Source organism: Oxyura jamaicensis, chromosome 5 (assembly GCF_011077185.1).
Source record: "Oxyura jamaicensis isolate SHBP4307 breed ruddy duck chromosome 5, BPBGC_Ojam_1.0, whole genome shotgun sequence".
NCBI lineage: Eukaryota > Metazoa > Chordata > Aves > Anseriformes > Anatidae > Oxyura > Oxyura jamaicensis.
The window spans coordinates 7,250,547-7,265,829 of NC_048897.1; the positions used below are offsets into that span (position 1 = coordinate 7,250,547).

The 15,283-nt window shown below is 41.3% G+C and overlaps 2 protein-coding genes and 1 long non-coding RNA gene across 3 annotated transcripts in view; all 3 read left to right on the forward strand.

Annotated features, from left to right (window-relative positions):
• FBXO3 (F-box protein 3) overlaps positions 1-3,891 on the forward strand; it is a 28,195-nt gene extending 24,304 nt beyond the window's left edge. The window contains exons 9-11 of the mRNA XM_035327353.1: positions 367-482; positions 844-1,034; positions 2,794-3,891. Of these exons, the coding sequence (XP_035183244.1) occupies positions 367-482; positions 844-1,034; positions 2,794-2,919 (433 nt within the window). The 3' untranslated portion in view covers positions 2,920-3,891. The remainder of the gene's footprint in view (positions 1-366; positions 483-843; positions 1,035-2,793) is intronic.
• Positions 3,892-6,081: 2,190 nt separating this feature from the next.
• CD59 (CD59 molecule (CD59 blood group)) lies at positions 6,082-13,997 on the forward strand. Its single transcript, XM_035327354.1, has 4 exons — positions 6,082-6,207; positions 9,290-9,362; positions 10,048-10,149; positions 12,338-13,997. Exons 2-4 carry the CDS (start codon positions 9,299-9,301, stop codon positions 12,529-12,531), a joined length of 360 nt encoding a protein of 119 aa, XP_035183245.1. The 5' UTR covers positions 6,082-6,207; positions 9,290-9,298; the 3' UTR covers positions 12,532-13,997.
• Positions 7,830-8,967, forward strand: LOC118167671. The gene is made up of 2 exons (XR_004751221.1): positions 7,830-8,215; positions 8,900-8,967. It is a non-coding gene; the product is annotated as an uncharacterized LOC118167671 (long non-coding RNA).
• Positions 13,998-15,283: the final 1,286 nt, after the last annotated feature.

The following is a 15,283-nucleotide window of genomic DNA, read 5'->3' on the forward strand; positions in this document are numbered from 1 at the left end:
AAATTAACAGGAAGTATCTGAATGTGCACAGCATGCAGTACTTTCTAATAAACACAACAACATAAAAACCAGTAAAATATTACCTGTCCAGGTACATAAAGTGTCTGTCAAGTTGGTAATTGGTGAAGTACAGTAATGGGTGAGGGGAAGAAGTTCTAAGTAACTCCTGTGACTTAAAGGGATAAATAACTACAGTGAATAGAGGTATGCAGGTATATCTTGGTGATTGATTCAGTGTACTTCATGCTAGTGTGCTGTGTTTTTTTTTTCCCAGTCTATTTTGAGAGATAGCCCAAGACTACCAAGCATTTCTTAAAATGTATGAAAGTAGTTACATAACCATTAAGTATGCTATTTGGCTTCTAGAATTGAAATGTCCAAAGATGCTCTTCCTGAGAAGGCTTGTCAGCTGGACAGTCGATACTGGAGAATAACAAATGCCAAAGGTGATGTAGAAGAAGTTCAGGGTCCTGGAGTAGTTGGTAAGTAAAAGGTTGCTTTTATGAGCCTGTTTAGCATACATGTTATGAAAGTTACGCTATTAGTCATTTCTTATGATGAGAAGGTGGCAGTTGTGTGGTTTGTATAAACATAATTTCATTGCTTGAAAGGAAGTAATATGTATCCGTCTGTTTTATCTTAAAGTTGTTTTACAAGGCTGTTTTTGAACAGCCTGATAGTTATATTTTCTTCAAACAGTTCTTTTTAATACTAGTTACCAATAATAGTTTATAACTACAGGAATCTAAAATGATCTGCCTGAACATCACAGAGCTCAGCAAACTGCTAAATTGTAATTATACTTTAGTCCTTACTTATTGTGATCTGGTATTTTACCAACAGGGGAGTTTCCAATAATCAGTCCAGGGAGAGTCTACGAATATACCAGCTGTACCACTTTTTCCACAACATCTGGATATATGGAAGGGTATTACACCTTCCATTGCCTCTACTACAAGGACAAATTCTTTAATGTTACAATTCCCAGATTTCATATGGTGTGTCCAACATTCAAGGTGTCTACAGCACGAATGGTGAGTAGAGATGCATTTGTGTTTATCGTGGATTTTGTCTCACCTTCTGTTTTCATTGAACACTTGGATTAATTTTAATAGGAGAGTACAGCTGTATGTTGAAACTTCAGTTTCAGTTCTTTTTTTGAAAATCCAATCTTTCTGATTCACTTCAATAAAAACTAAAAATTGCTTGGTCTGAGACTTTGGCAACTTCCCATTATACAAATTCTTTTCATCTTCTGGAATGTATTGATTTAAAAAAAAAAAAAACACAAACTTCTGTTGCAAAATCACAGAACGGTATTTGGATTGGTAATTCCATATAAAACATGCCACAGTTAAGTCTAGATCAGTCTGGAAACTAGCAGTCTTTTCAGGCAGCTTCTATGTCAGTAAAGCCATATATCCTTGTTGCTTTGACACGTAATGCTACCAATTTAAAGACCCTAGGCCCTTGTTTTTCACAAGAAGCCCTAAATGGCTATAGGTCTTCCTTCTTGGGTCCTCACCTCTGTCTGGTATCAAGGTCAAACTGTCTTATCAGGTGAGATCTGTCACCCTGTAGGCTCCCAACAGAGGTAGAACTTGACCATTCTGTTGTCCTGTGTCGGAGCTCCAGCGCTCACCAGGATGCACAGATATATATGTAGTATGGCTACATCTGTGCAGGGCATATTTCAGACGTATATCTGATTATGCAGACTATAGCAATGTTGAGGTTTGTTCATTTTGTTTTAAGGAGCTGCCTTATTTCTTATATTGTACCTAGAAACATGGCATTGAATTAGCTCTTTGGATTTCTTAATTCTTTTAAATATTCCTTCTTGGTATTACCACACTACAGTATGTTTTAGCCATAACGGTCTATCCACTTTCTTTAACAACAAAAGTTTAAGTGAATGACAACTTTAAAAAGGTGTTGGTCCTTTTGATGCTCACTAGGTCTCACTGAAGTGCGTTTCACTAAGTCACTTAATGAAATCAATAAGATATTTAGCTTACTGTTAATTATAATGTAATTGTAGTTTGGAGATTGTAGGTGATCTTTAACTTCTTTTTTTTTGGCACATTTAGAGAAGATTGCTTTATCTTATCACGAGCATAGCCCTTATTTAGTGTCTAATTCAGATAGAACTTAGACTTTGTGCAAGCACTGAGTCTTTCTTAGGAGTAAGCATCTACCTTTATACTTTTTCCTGTTTTTCCAAGGCATTTGAGAAACTCAGTAGCAGCTATAACGGTAAATGCCAGCAGAGGTCGTGCTTTTAATGGAAAATGTAATCTCTAACTCAAGCTTACATTTGTGAGTTGTAACCTCTTCCAGCCAGCTGACTCTGAAAATCATTTGCTTTTATATCTTTTGCTGTACCTCTAGTTTTAAGAGGTAGCAATGACCCTCTTTAAAATAAAAAATAATAATAATAATAATAAAAAAACACTACCTGTATTAAAAGACTAGATAAGCTGCCAAGGAAATTGGTACAACTAAGGTGCTGAATTGTGGTACCTTGTGGCATTGTATACATAGTTGTATACATGGAATAATTAAGGCTAGTGGACACTTACTGAGTTAAAGGTCAAGTGCTTAAGCAAAATTATCTTTACTGCTAACTATTATTGTAAGCTTAGGGAACTGGTTTTAAGACACGGGGTATGGTATCTACCTCGGGTAACCAATGCAGTAATATAGACTTTCAATTTTTCTAGGGAATTGTTAGTTCTTTATAAGTAGCTGGAATACAAAATTTTGATTAAATATGTGTATGTTTTGTATTAGGAAACGAATCATAATGAATATGCAGTGGATGAAGATGAAGATTCCACAGACACTGACGAATATGAAGATCGACGTAGAGTGTTGGACATTCCTGCACCTTCTGGACGCTGCCCACATCATACCTGATGGGATTTTGTTTGCTTCAAAACTGTTTTCAGAAGCTGAACTCTTTGGGACTAGTGCATAAGAATATTTCTGACTGTTGTAAATGAACTTTCTGTTGCACATCAGGGCAACTAGCATGAATGTTGGTGCCAGCTCTAATATTCATCTGAATATATTTTTTTTTCCCTGGCTTGGAAGTGTGGGGGAAAGGAGGGAGGGAGAGGAAGAGGAAGATGTTTAGGTTTTGTTCACTTTTTTCCAAAGTGCAAAACAGCTTGATAGTCTGAGGTAATCATATCTTACAGTTTTAAACTATTGCCTATTTATGATCATATTACAAATGCGGTGTGGGGATTTGTTTTTATACAAACATTTAAAATTAGCAATAGACAAGATGGCAAAAAAGGTGTGTACTATTGTCCTTTCTCATGAGTTTCTACTGTTGATAATCTCTGCTAGGAATGAAATTTGCAGGTTGGTCAATGTATCCCATTTGGGTTAGATCAGGTGCTCTTATGCTCTTTTTATTAACATAAGTACCAGAAAATTCTGGTTATCAGATACATAAATTTGGAATGAAACTGGCCTTATTTTTTGGACAATCTGTCTTTCAGCTTAATTTTATGCTAAGTGACTCTGATTGAATAATGCCTTTTTGGAATGTAGTGTACATGCATAATCTGCCACTCGATAACAAAATTTCCCAATGACTACAAAGTATGAATTTGTAAATACGTTTTGAGTTTTTCTTTATATGATGTTTGCTGTTCAGACTTTGTCATAGGTGACAACTTATGTTGAAGTATCATGTCTCCCTAAATCCTCTAAGGGTTTTTGCAACTATGCATGAATCCAAAAAAAAAAAAAAAAAAAAAGAGCCTGACAGAACACTAGATGACTAGAAACTCTATATTTAAAGAAGTATTGCTTTATCACTTTTATTTTGTTTCCACTGTCATTAATAAACAACTTAACTGCCTCCTTTGCTCCAAAGTGCAACATGGGACTGATTCTGCTGAGACTTGAGCAAAAACTGTGACTAGTTTTCCTGCAGTCAATTCTTTCTGACATCCAGAATTAGTAGCCCCAATCAGGGGATACCAGCATATTGTTGTTCCGAGTGATTTTTTTTTTTTCCATTACTATCTACAACTGTTACATAAACTCTAGATTTTTACAAGCCCTAGTACTGGATTCTCACTGCGCACATCTTTCTCTTGTGCCACACAGCATCTGGATCAACTATAGCAGGGTAAGGTAGAAAAAAACTGAATGTAACCCCTGCAACAGTTGTTTAGGTGAAGCATCTAGAGAAGTAAAACAGAATTGTATTACCTCCCACAGGAGTCTGAGTAACAGTGTGAAGTACTAGAATAGTTTTTTAAATTATTCTGAAGACCCCTCGGTATTAATTATGAGGGGAAAATGTGATGGCTGTGGCTTAAATGTTTTTTCTTAACTGAAAACTCATCATTGGTTAAAAAAAAATCAATGAAAAGGGGTTTAGGCACCCATTTATTTAGCAGAAGTGGAACTTATCCCAGTGCAATAGGTTTGTGTGTGTGGTTTAAGGACTATTAACTGTCATGCTTCGCTGTGGTATGCAACAGGGATCTGTATGTTCTAGTAAAGTGGTATCAGCCAAAGGTCGTTAGGATCTGTAGAAACACTTCCAGCTCTTAACAATCTTACTCAAGGAGTGGTTTTTCCCTTCAGTTGTTAAAGAAGAGAATGTAATTATTGCCTACTGTTGAGTAAGACAAGAAAACAGGATCATACTATTCTGCAAACTTGTGAGCAGTGATGTTGAGGTTTTGTGGGCTGTGATCCAAGCACAGCTGGTAGTCACAGGACTCAGCCTGCTAACAACGCATGTATGAATTAAAAATCTACCCAGGTAGAACAGCTTGTTGCCGTTACTGTACCAAATGTACATGTATTTGTAACTTGAGAAAGGTTATATAAAATGGCTTCAGGCAGCTATTTTAGCACAGTGGCATACTGCCCGAAGTTACCAGATGTGTTACTGCAAGCACTGTACCTCGTCATTACTTGCAGATGAAACAAAGTGCATGCCAGTATTTTCCTCACCCCACCCAAAAGCGGTGTTTATGCCAAATCAGTATGAAAAGTGAAGTGGCCAAGACCATGGAAGAAAACAGGGCATTAGCTACGTCTGCCAGGCCAGCACTGTTGCACTGTAAAAATCTTCACTGGGGAAGAGAAGTGGTTGTCAAGATCCTACGTAAGAAGACAGCATTTCACCAGCGCTCCCGGTGATTCAGCGAGCAGGTGTTGGGTAGGTGTATTTGTAAATGCTGTTATGATACTTAGAACTCCTAAATGCTTGCTGTTTGCTATAAGCTGTACAACATAACATGCTACGCTGCTTGTTCCTTTGGTGACCATCCTTTTGACCCAGCCTGAAGTTCTTTCAGCTTCTGCTGGCTCAGATGCTGAAGGTTTGATGCTTATTTTACTGGGCAAGAGAAGGCCCAGTGAAGTCTCATCCAACATCTATGTACTCAGCATAAAGCTGAAAATTCAGTATATTCAAATGTGAATATATACCAAAGCTCCCTTTTTTTGCTTGTTTTTGTTTTGTATGTGGGAAAGGCTGTCCCTGACTGTTTACCATGGCTGTAGGATTTCTTCAGCATTTTGCTGGGCTTTAATGTAGTCGGTGGTTAACAGGGAGACCCCTCAGCCACTGCTGGGACTGCAGCAGAGGGGAGAACAAGCGGGGAGCCAGCCACTAGCAGGAAAAAAAAAAAAAAAAAAAAAAAAAAGTTGCTGCTAAAGTTAGTCCAGGGTTAGATTAACTGCTGTCACTAATTGTCTAGGCAGGGAATGTAAAATGGAGACAGACACAGGTGGAAATGCCATTTACATGACGATACGGGTTACCGGAAGGGAAGGGAAAACAGGCAAATACCCACCCATGGTCGAAGGTCCAGTTCCTCAGTGCAAAATTTTACAAATAAATTAATTTTATATATATAACATAAACTTATCAAGTCTTAATTTCGCGTATCCTGCTGCTCGCTAAACCGCTCACAATAACACCCTAAGCGCCTTACACACCTTCGCGGTTAATTAGGGCCCCATTAGAGCCAAGCTCTTAGGCCCCTAAAGCCCTGCCTGTGCCCGGGCCGGGCACTGGCCCTGCCGAGCCGCCGCGAGGGCCGTACCGAGCCGTGCCAGCCCCGCCGCTCCGCCCCCGGGGCGGGCCGGGCGCTATGGCACCGCCGCCCCGCCGCCCCACCTGCAGACGGTGCGGGGCTGGCCGGCGGCGGGGGCGCGGAGCCGGTGAGGGCTAAGGGGGAAACCGCTAGCCGGGCCGGGGCCGCGGGCCGGGGGTCGCCTTTGAGGGCTGGAGGCGACGGGGTGCCGAGGGGCCTGGGAGGGAGGAGCGGGGCGGGGTGCAGCGTTGTTGGGGCGGCACGACGTGCCAGCCGGGCTCGCTTTCACGGCCTGAGTCACGGCACCGCAGTGCGCTATAACGGGGAGACGAAATTCCCCCCGCTTTTGGGGGGCTGCTTCTCCCGGGGCCGGCAGCGGTGTCCCCAGGCGCCGAGCCGAGCCGCAGCCGTCCCCCGGGCGCGGCTCTGCCCGCGGGGACTGCGGAGAAATGCCGCCGCAGGCCGGGCAGCTCGCTGCGGGCTGCAGCGGGAGCGGCGCCCCAGGGGTCCTAGCTGGGGGAGCCCTTTCTTTCTCCTGAGCCGTGCTGTGAATCGCAGGCTATTGCATTTCTATTTATAAAAAAAAAACTGCAGTTCTACTGGTGGCTCGTCTCTCTGCAGTACTGGAGCACTGAAAAAACGACTCCTTTTCCCCCCCAAAATAGGTAACGTCAATAGGGTGCTGCTGACAAAGCTCTTCTGCTGGCTCTGATGACTTTTATTAACCTGCCTTATGTTGTTCTGGTCATGGCTTGGTAGCTACTATGAGGACTACTGTATTTTCTGCTTCTGCTGCTCTTTCTTCCCTCAAAACCATACATGTTTCTTTATTTGTCAGCTCAGCCATGTGCTGTGCTATAATGGCTCTTAGCAGGGCTACTGTATTGTAAATGCAATACAGAAAAATCTCTGTTCAGAAATGAACGAGGGGAAAAGTTACCTGAGTACAGACTGGCTTATGTTTTGGATCGTTATGCCTGAAGCTCCGCTCCTGCACACAAAAATCTCTACCCATGGTCAAGGACTGGTTTTATTTAAGTGATTAGGAGCCTCGTGTTGACTCAGATGCTCCCCGGATTCAGTTCCTGGCACCGCTCTGAGTCTGGCGAATGCCAGAAGGCAGAACGGCTGTGCTCTGCTGACAGCACTGTGTGGCTGAGGGCTCCGCTGCGATGGCGAGGTGCCCGGGGATGTTCTTGTTGCGGTCCAGGACGGCTCGCGCTTTAGCCGCCAGCCTTGCCGTAACAGCCGGGCTAACGGCACTCCTGCAGATTGGTGTCGCTTGTGGGAAGAGCCACTGGGTACAGGATCTGGGAAGGCTCCTCACAAAGTTGTTTACCCTGGAAAAAATCACATCCCGCATCTGAAGGGTTTTATTCTTAACTTCAGCAATAAACTGAGTAAAGGAGTAGTTTTCTTTCTTTCTTTCTTTTTTTTTTTTTTTTTTTTTTTTTGGTGGAAAAAATAACTAGACTTAAGATGCAGAAGGATTTAAATAATGTTTTACAACAAAACCATCCTTTGAAGTTCACAGGCTATGTTTTGGGAGGAAAAATTCCATCCCGATGTGATTATGGCCTGCCACACTAGACTCTTAACTGCATAGAGAAATAGTTTCAAGCAATATGAACGCAGTCAAGAGCAGCGATGCGAGTGCTTCATCGCAGCCTTATCATAAGTGAGACTTGTTATCTGAATTCCTGGAATTCTTGGGACTTCCAAATCCCACTTGGTCTTTGAAGATAAATGTGTCCCACGTCCTTCTACCGCACGTGCTGGTCCTTCTCGCGCCTGTGCCTGCTCGATACTTAGTCTGAAGAGCCTGTTCTCTGCAATAGCAGGGATGTTTTAGCGGTAGACGCTGCAGTCTGTAGCTCAACCTCTGTGTGCAGAAGTCTGCCTGGCAGCTCCTGCTGCTGTCAGAGTGACTGAAGCCTCACCTTCCCACCTCGCTGCTGCTCGCAGATGGCAGCCGTGGTGGAAGACCTGAGCCGTGCCTGAGGTCGCATGGCATGTAATGGCTTGTCCCAGCACCTCAGTGTGCGTTTGGGCAGGGCTGGCAGGAGCGTGGGGAGAGGAGGAGCAAATGCCTCCGTAGGGCAGCCAGATCTGTGCTGAGATCTCCCTGAGGGAGTGTGGTGGTTTTACCGTGCTAGGCAGCTGAACACCACAACCGCTCTCTCACTCCCCCTCCTCAGATGAGGAGGGGAAGAAGTAAAGGAAAGAACAACTCACGGGTTGAGATAAGGCTGATTTAATTAAAGAGAAAAATATATATATATATGTTATTAAGGAAATATTATTAGTAATTAAACAATTCAACTAAAGGGAAAAAAGGGAAAGGGGAAGAGGGAGGGGGAAAGGGAGTAACTAAACAAAACAAGTAAAGGCTATGTGGAAGTGCAGAGGAAAGAAATTACTCTCTACTTGCCACAAATGAGCGATGCTTGACCACGTCCTTGAAGCAGGGCCTCAACGCACGTAGCCGGTGTTCGGGAGGAGGACAGACGTTTTCGCAACGAGAGCCCACCCCTCCCCTCTTCTTCCTTTTTCCACCTTTTATTGCTGAGTGTGACATCATACGGTATGGAATATCCCTTTGGTTGGCTTAGGTCAGCTGCCCTGCTGATGTTTCTCTCTCACTTTTTGCCCACCCCCTAGGAGGGTCAGAGAGAGTCCTGATGCTGTGCCAGCACTGCTCAGCAGCAGACACAACACCGGTGTGATCCCACTGCTGTTCTAGCTACAAGTGCAGAGCGCAGCACTGTATGGGCTGCTGCAGGGAAAGTTAACATCCCAGCCAGACCTAGTACAGGGAGAAAGGAGTGTGGTCTGGCTCCAGGGTTATGGCTGAATTTCTGTAAAAGCAAAGGCATTCAGGCCTAAGCGACCTCTCTTTGTTAGGTGCACTTGCAGAGGGTTGCTGTTGGAATTAGCGAGGCCTGTTGGGTGGTGCAATAAGCAGGCAGAGAGCGGGCTGAGCTGCAGCCTGCCAGGGGCCTCCGGTGGCTGTGCTCTGAATAAAAACCCTGTTCTCTGAAGGTGCCAAGTCACTCCTCTCTCTTCTCCTTCTGTGGCTTCTCTGGCCAGTGACTTCATTAAAATGGAGTCGAGTTTTGAGACCTTGATTCCTCACCGTATGTTCTGCCAGTTCTGTGTCGATTTTTAATGTAATAAACATGTAAAATCTGTTTATGCCTCCAAACTAGGGAAGAAGCATGGTCAAGATGAATTGTATCCTGTTAACCGTCTGCATCGTTCTGGTGGCTTTTTGTAGTTCAGGTGAGTACAAGGGAGGCTCTTTGCTGATGCAGTGTTATGACTGTGTGAAGAAATCATGGAAACTATGTCTGGGAAGGAAAAAAACAAGAAAGGTCTGCATTATTTAATACCACTTTGGGAATGGGAGTAAGCTTATAAGCAGGGCATAGTTTCTGTTGCTGATTGTCTTTGGTCAGAATGGAGATGCTTAATGATGCTGATGGAATATTGGATTCCTGTTGTATAAATTGGTAACTAGGTGTATAGCATGAGGGAGAAGTGAAATGAAATTTTAAAAGAACAGAGAATAAAATTCTGATAAAAGTATCTTTTGTCTGTCATTTTGGAAAATGTAATTTTTAAGGTAAAGGAAGCAAAAATTTAATATGTTATTCTGCAGGTGACATGAAGGTGACATATTTTAAAATGATGCAAGTACATGCTTCAAAGTCTTACTTTCAAAATTGCCAGTATCGAAATTACAGAATCACAGAATCATCTAGGTTGGAAGAGACCTCCAAGAGACCTAGTCCAACCTCTGACCTAACACTAACGCTTGTACATTTCATCTGGAGTCTTTAGTTTAATAACCAGGGATATGTTTTGTGACAGTTACATGCAGCTGGTCTTCTTCTGTTTTGCTTTTTAATGCTGATAATGTTTCAGCACTTTATTATTCAGTAAAGGTAAAACCTTCTCTTCTTAGGTTATGCCCTAAGGTGTTACCACTGTGAGAACAGCCCTTCCTTGTGCAAGACCAATAATACTTGCTTATCAACTGAAGATGCTTGCTTGCAGATGAGATTTGGTATGTGTACTGTCCTACAGACTTAATGTAAACATGGTTGTATCAATTTTCAGTCTCTGTGCACTTCTAATCTGGCCATAACAAGCATTTTTAGCCGCATGCAGAAGACATCTTTGAACGCAAACATGAAGGTCGTGCTTGTAGCAAATTGATGTATTTTGACTTGAAAGCAACTGATAAAGATGATGATGATTTAGACAGTTGATTTATATGTGTACTAGCACACGAATAGATAGCAGTATATACAGATAAAGAAAAAAAACAACACAATAGTGGCTAGAAGAAAAAGCAGACAGCATTGACTTTAAAATACAAAATGTTTGTCTTGAATTTGTCACACTTTAAAAACAGATAAAGCGTGCGTAACTTGTAAAATAAACTTGCAGCTGAAGACTGTCTTTTTTAAAAATTGTTTTTAAATAATTTTTATTTAAATTTTCTGAATGTGAATTCATCTGCATCTAAGGAACATGGTCAAGGATATTCAGGGGCATGGAGTTACTTTCCTAGTTGTTGAATAATGTTTGATTCTTTTGCCATGAGTGACAGGGTATTCACTGGAAAACCAGAATATCATAAAAGGAACTCACTATTTATTGAATTTGTGTGTGGCACATGTTTTACGTTAGACTTGTTACCTCTAAGGAGTCATAGTGTGTAAGCTCAGGAAAGCATATAGGGGAGAAAACTGTTTACTGAATTTGAAGTTAATTGTGGTCGTTCTAAGGTTAATAATTTCTAATGTAAATACAGGGTTAATATGATGCTAGATAAATACCTCAGTTGAAGGTCATTCTAGCTCTGTAACAAAGTATTTATTCGTCTCTCTTTAGTCCTGGAGTTTGCATGCTATTTAAATGGCAGAAATGAAAATGTGGCAATCCTCCCAGACTTTCTTTGGATTGTGTTTTATTCAGCACAGCCTTGTAATTGTTTCTTTTAACAAAGAGATTCTGAAGCTAATAACTGTCTAGTTGGAGGTCCCCCACTGTCCAGGCAAAATGACAGCTTGGCATCTTGCACCTTGTAAATGAAGATGTTTGCAACCGCATTTTCCTGCTGGAGAGCCTGCTGCATATGCGCAAGCTATACAGAAATGGATCTGCCAGCCTAGAGCACTGCACTAGAGCAGCTCCAGCAGCTGTTGTCCTAATGCAGGTCCACTGAAAGTGAAATACTGAGTAACGTGAAATAATCTCCCATTTTCCCAGCTGATTCCCTCTGCCCTTGAAAGACTGTTGTGCTGTCTTTGGACAGCAGGAGCAAGTATGGGATGGGACTGCCATCTTCCTGGGACAGTCCTTGCTAAAGTTTGTGACTTGTCATGGAGAAAAGAAGCTTCTACCATGGCTGGAGTGGGACACCTCTCCATGCTGCTAGCATCCTGATTTATTGTTTCTTTCCTTTGAGCCTAGACTGCTATGAGCACAAACTGTATGCTTTCTTGCATGCAGCCTACAGCAGTTGTCCTTTGCCAGAGGCAGCAGTCAGGTACTTGAGGTGTTAAGCTAGGGAAGATGGAATTCAAATTGGGTTCAATTCTGGTGTTCCGGGGAATAGCTGAGAAGAGGGGAAGGCTCTTCTGCTCTTCAGGCTATGTCTTCCACATTTTGTATGTAGAAATGAAGCCAGTCACATCTGATGGGACTTGCCTTCAGCACAAAAATGAGCTTGATTTACCGGACTTGCTCGGTGGAGGTAGAACACTTGGACTGCTGGACAATGCAAGAGCTGCATGGTGAATTAGCAGACAGGTTGAGCTAGAAGGTTATGTGTTATCCTTGCCTGGTGGGAGCCCCAGAGGAAGAATTGTTTAAGCTCTAACTGCATATCTCCCAGTGGGTCATTTAGTCTGAATGTGGAGCACTGGTTAGCTGAGCAATATACATACATATATATGTATATATATGTAAATCAGTAATTTGTATTTACATATGAATTTTAAATATATATATATCTTTTAGCCATATGTATGTATACAAGAGAGCGCTGTGGATGCAGGACTACAACTTTCTATCAATATATGCACTACCAAAGTCCTAGTGAAATCACATTCAGAAACTTCCAACACTTGGTGAGGGAAAAAAACAAAAAGCTTAAAAAAAAGCGAGTACATGATTGTCTAGGCAGTGATTCTCTCTCCATACCAAAAACTCCATTACTCTTAATCTGTTTAATTATTTTCTAGGTAAACTGAGAACGTCCTCTTGCTGGAAGATGTCCCAGTGCAATGTGAATGATATTGCTGTATACTACCAGTTGGATAATTTTGAATACTTTTGCTGCCAACAAGACTTGTGCAATGAGAGCACAGTTACTGCAGTTAACAAAGCAGCTTTCAGTGTTGTCTCTGTAATGACCATGTTATGGATGCTTCTGTAATAACCATTATCTATGCTGTACTTCCAAGCTGAAATTACACAAAATCATTAACTCTCTCCTGAATTGTACTTCTTGCATTTTCAGTTCCTAACTGGACTGAAGCTTGACCTTTTGATTTTGATTTTTTTTTTTTTTTTTTTGTAAGGCTACATCTGTTAAACTACTGTCTCCATTCATGTGAAGGAGGACCTGTATTGTTAACATTTTAGGGAATTCAGGAGTTTTGGCATGCCATCTGCATGGGGAAAATACCTTGTTCTGAAATAGTGTCATCTTGTGGAGAACCTGAGCAAACTTCAGTGGGTTAAGTGGAGAGGAAGGAATGCAGAAGGTTTTGGGCCAGAAAACTGTCCCATTGTCCCATGAATTTTAATTATTTTTCATTGGGATTTCTAGTATTTTTTGGATGATACTTTTTCATACACCAAGCAATGTGTTTACCCTCAACACAGAAAGTGTTGGATCATAAGTATAAACTTGCTGCGGTGTTCGTGACGAATGCTGAAGTATATGATTCTAAGTGATGTGGACTCTTTTATTCCTGTCATTGTAACATTTCCTTTTTTTCAAGCCAGTAACATAATGGTCAGTATGACTACTTTGGAAGAAAGCATCTAAATTTCCTAAAACCAAAATAAAATTAATGCTACAAGTGAGGAACACACTTCCTCTTTTTATATTTCTGTGAGCATGCAGACAACGTATGCTAGCTTCCTTTCTGGGCTTTTTTTGTTTTGTTTTGCTTATATTTTTTTCAAAGTCTAGGATTTAAGCTAAGCATGTGCTTTACACTGAATATTTCTCGCTATACTGAAAATTGTTTATAAAATGCTAAGGAATTAAAATGGCACAACTTGTTTACTTTCCCATATAATTAGCTTTTGCTTTTTTGAAAACATGGGCAGGTAAACTTAATCCTTAAAGCTTCCACATAAGAGTATTAAACAACAATTTGGAGAACTTTATATTTTGAATTTTATGCAACCCTATAAATGCTGATCAAAATATATGTATATTTATACAGCATGCAGAAAAAACACTCCGTTTGTATGTGTACAACTTCCAGAGCTCGAGCACTCTGGACATTGTTCTGACTCAGTGGTGGAGACAGAGCTTTGATGCTTCCCCTGGACTTAGGGAGCCTCTCAGTCGAGTACAATGTGAAATTTTCCTTTGTCTCGTTTGGAACTCTTAGCATATTTCTGCAAGAGTCATGGTCTGTTGCCAGTAGCATATTCTCTTTCTGAGGACCCCAGCTAGTGCTGTCCAGGGCACAAGTGACACCAGTTCACTCAGTCATAACAAAGGCAGGGGACAGCACTGTGTTATTCCAAACCATCGTGTATTCTGCAGTGCATCTTTTGGTTAAGCTTATCTTAGCTATGAAAGCATCCTGGGATCTCTCTGATCACTCAAAATATGAAAGCTATGCTGTCTTTGATTAATAAAAATTCCAAAAAAGAAAATGTGGAGAGTGTGGTTATTTAACTGCATGCTACCTACAGCTGAATATAATTCTAGTTATTCCTGTGTGGGATTCATCCATGCTTCACATCCAGACACTCTTGATAAGTGCAAGCCAGACTTCTCTCACTTTTACCTGGAGATTGCTGCTACCTGTGGTAAGTTAGTTTTGGCAGAGTGATTATTTGCTTTACAGAGCTGTTACGCCTAGTGGTGTCTGGAGTACCCTTGGAGTACCGGACAACTTGACACTGTTGCCTGGTGGGGTTTCTGATCATCTACGTGGTTTGTTCTGTTCTAAATTTGTGGCACAACTAAAACCTGGTATTTAAAAGACTTTTATTTTTTTAATATCCATAATTTATACAGTAACAGACATCATCAAATAGTATTCTCTGCATCTCCTTCTCAATGTTCATTGCATTTTTAGCCATTACTCCTTTTTCTTGGGCAAGAGTTCACAAAGGAGTTATTTTTCCCTATAAGCATATGAACAAGGAGATAGCTAATGGAAGCTGTCATGGATAAATTCATTCTTGTGATCTGTCTTTGCCTGAATTCTTCCCTCATCTTATTTTTTGTCTTATACTTGGTGTTTTCCTTTGATGGGAGCTTGGGCACGGAGAGTTTGGAAGCCCTGTGGTGATAATGGGAAGGTAGAGCTGACACACTTGGTTGGTAGGAATTTAGCTGTATCTTGTCTCAAGTCATCCTCTGGTTTTCCCACTCATAAATGGTAAGGTGGGAGGGAGGTCTCCATGCTATTTCAGGATGCAAGAAATTCTGAAAAGATGATGATGTATGGAAAAAGCAGAAAGGCAGAGCATGCAATTTTAGAGAGGGAGAACGGAGCAGCTAATTTGACTGTGGGATCCCACAAGGAAGCAGGTGGTCATCTCCACTCCCATCTTTCCAAATACGGTTTATCTTTTATTGGGTCAAAAAGATAAGATGTGCACATGAGATTATGAGTGTTGATTACTACAGTAGGACAGCTCATATAGCATAGGAAAAACTGTTCTGGAGCCTAGAAAAGCGAAAATTTAAGAATGCTTTTGGTTTCTTTCACTTAAGTGGAATGGATAAAAAATGTTTGGAGCAAAGTTGCAGATAAGGAAGTTTACTGAAGTTAGGAACTAATTTTGAAGAGTCAATTAATAAATGATGACACAAGGGTAAATGTGAAGCAGCAGGTCCCTAAACACAGACTGTTCCCCAAGCAACACTAATGCACATCCCAATATATGAGAGTGGAAAATTCTGTGATTCTGGCCTACTGCAGAGACTA

Coding starts and splice junctions, on each gene's coding strand:
- CD59 (XM_035327354.1), top strand. CDS start 9,299: ATGGTCAAGATGAATTGTATCCTGTTAACCGTCTGCATCGTTCTGGTG. Junction 9,363..10,047: donor GGTGGCTTTTTGTAGTTCAG/GTGAGTACAAGG, acceptor TTCTCTTCTTAG/GTTATGCCCTAAGGTGTTAC. Junction 10,150..12,337: donor TTGCTTGCAGATGAGATTTG/GTATGTGTACTG, acceptor ATTATTTTCTAG/GTAAACTGAGAACGTCCTCT.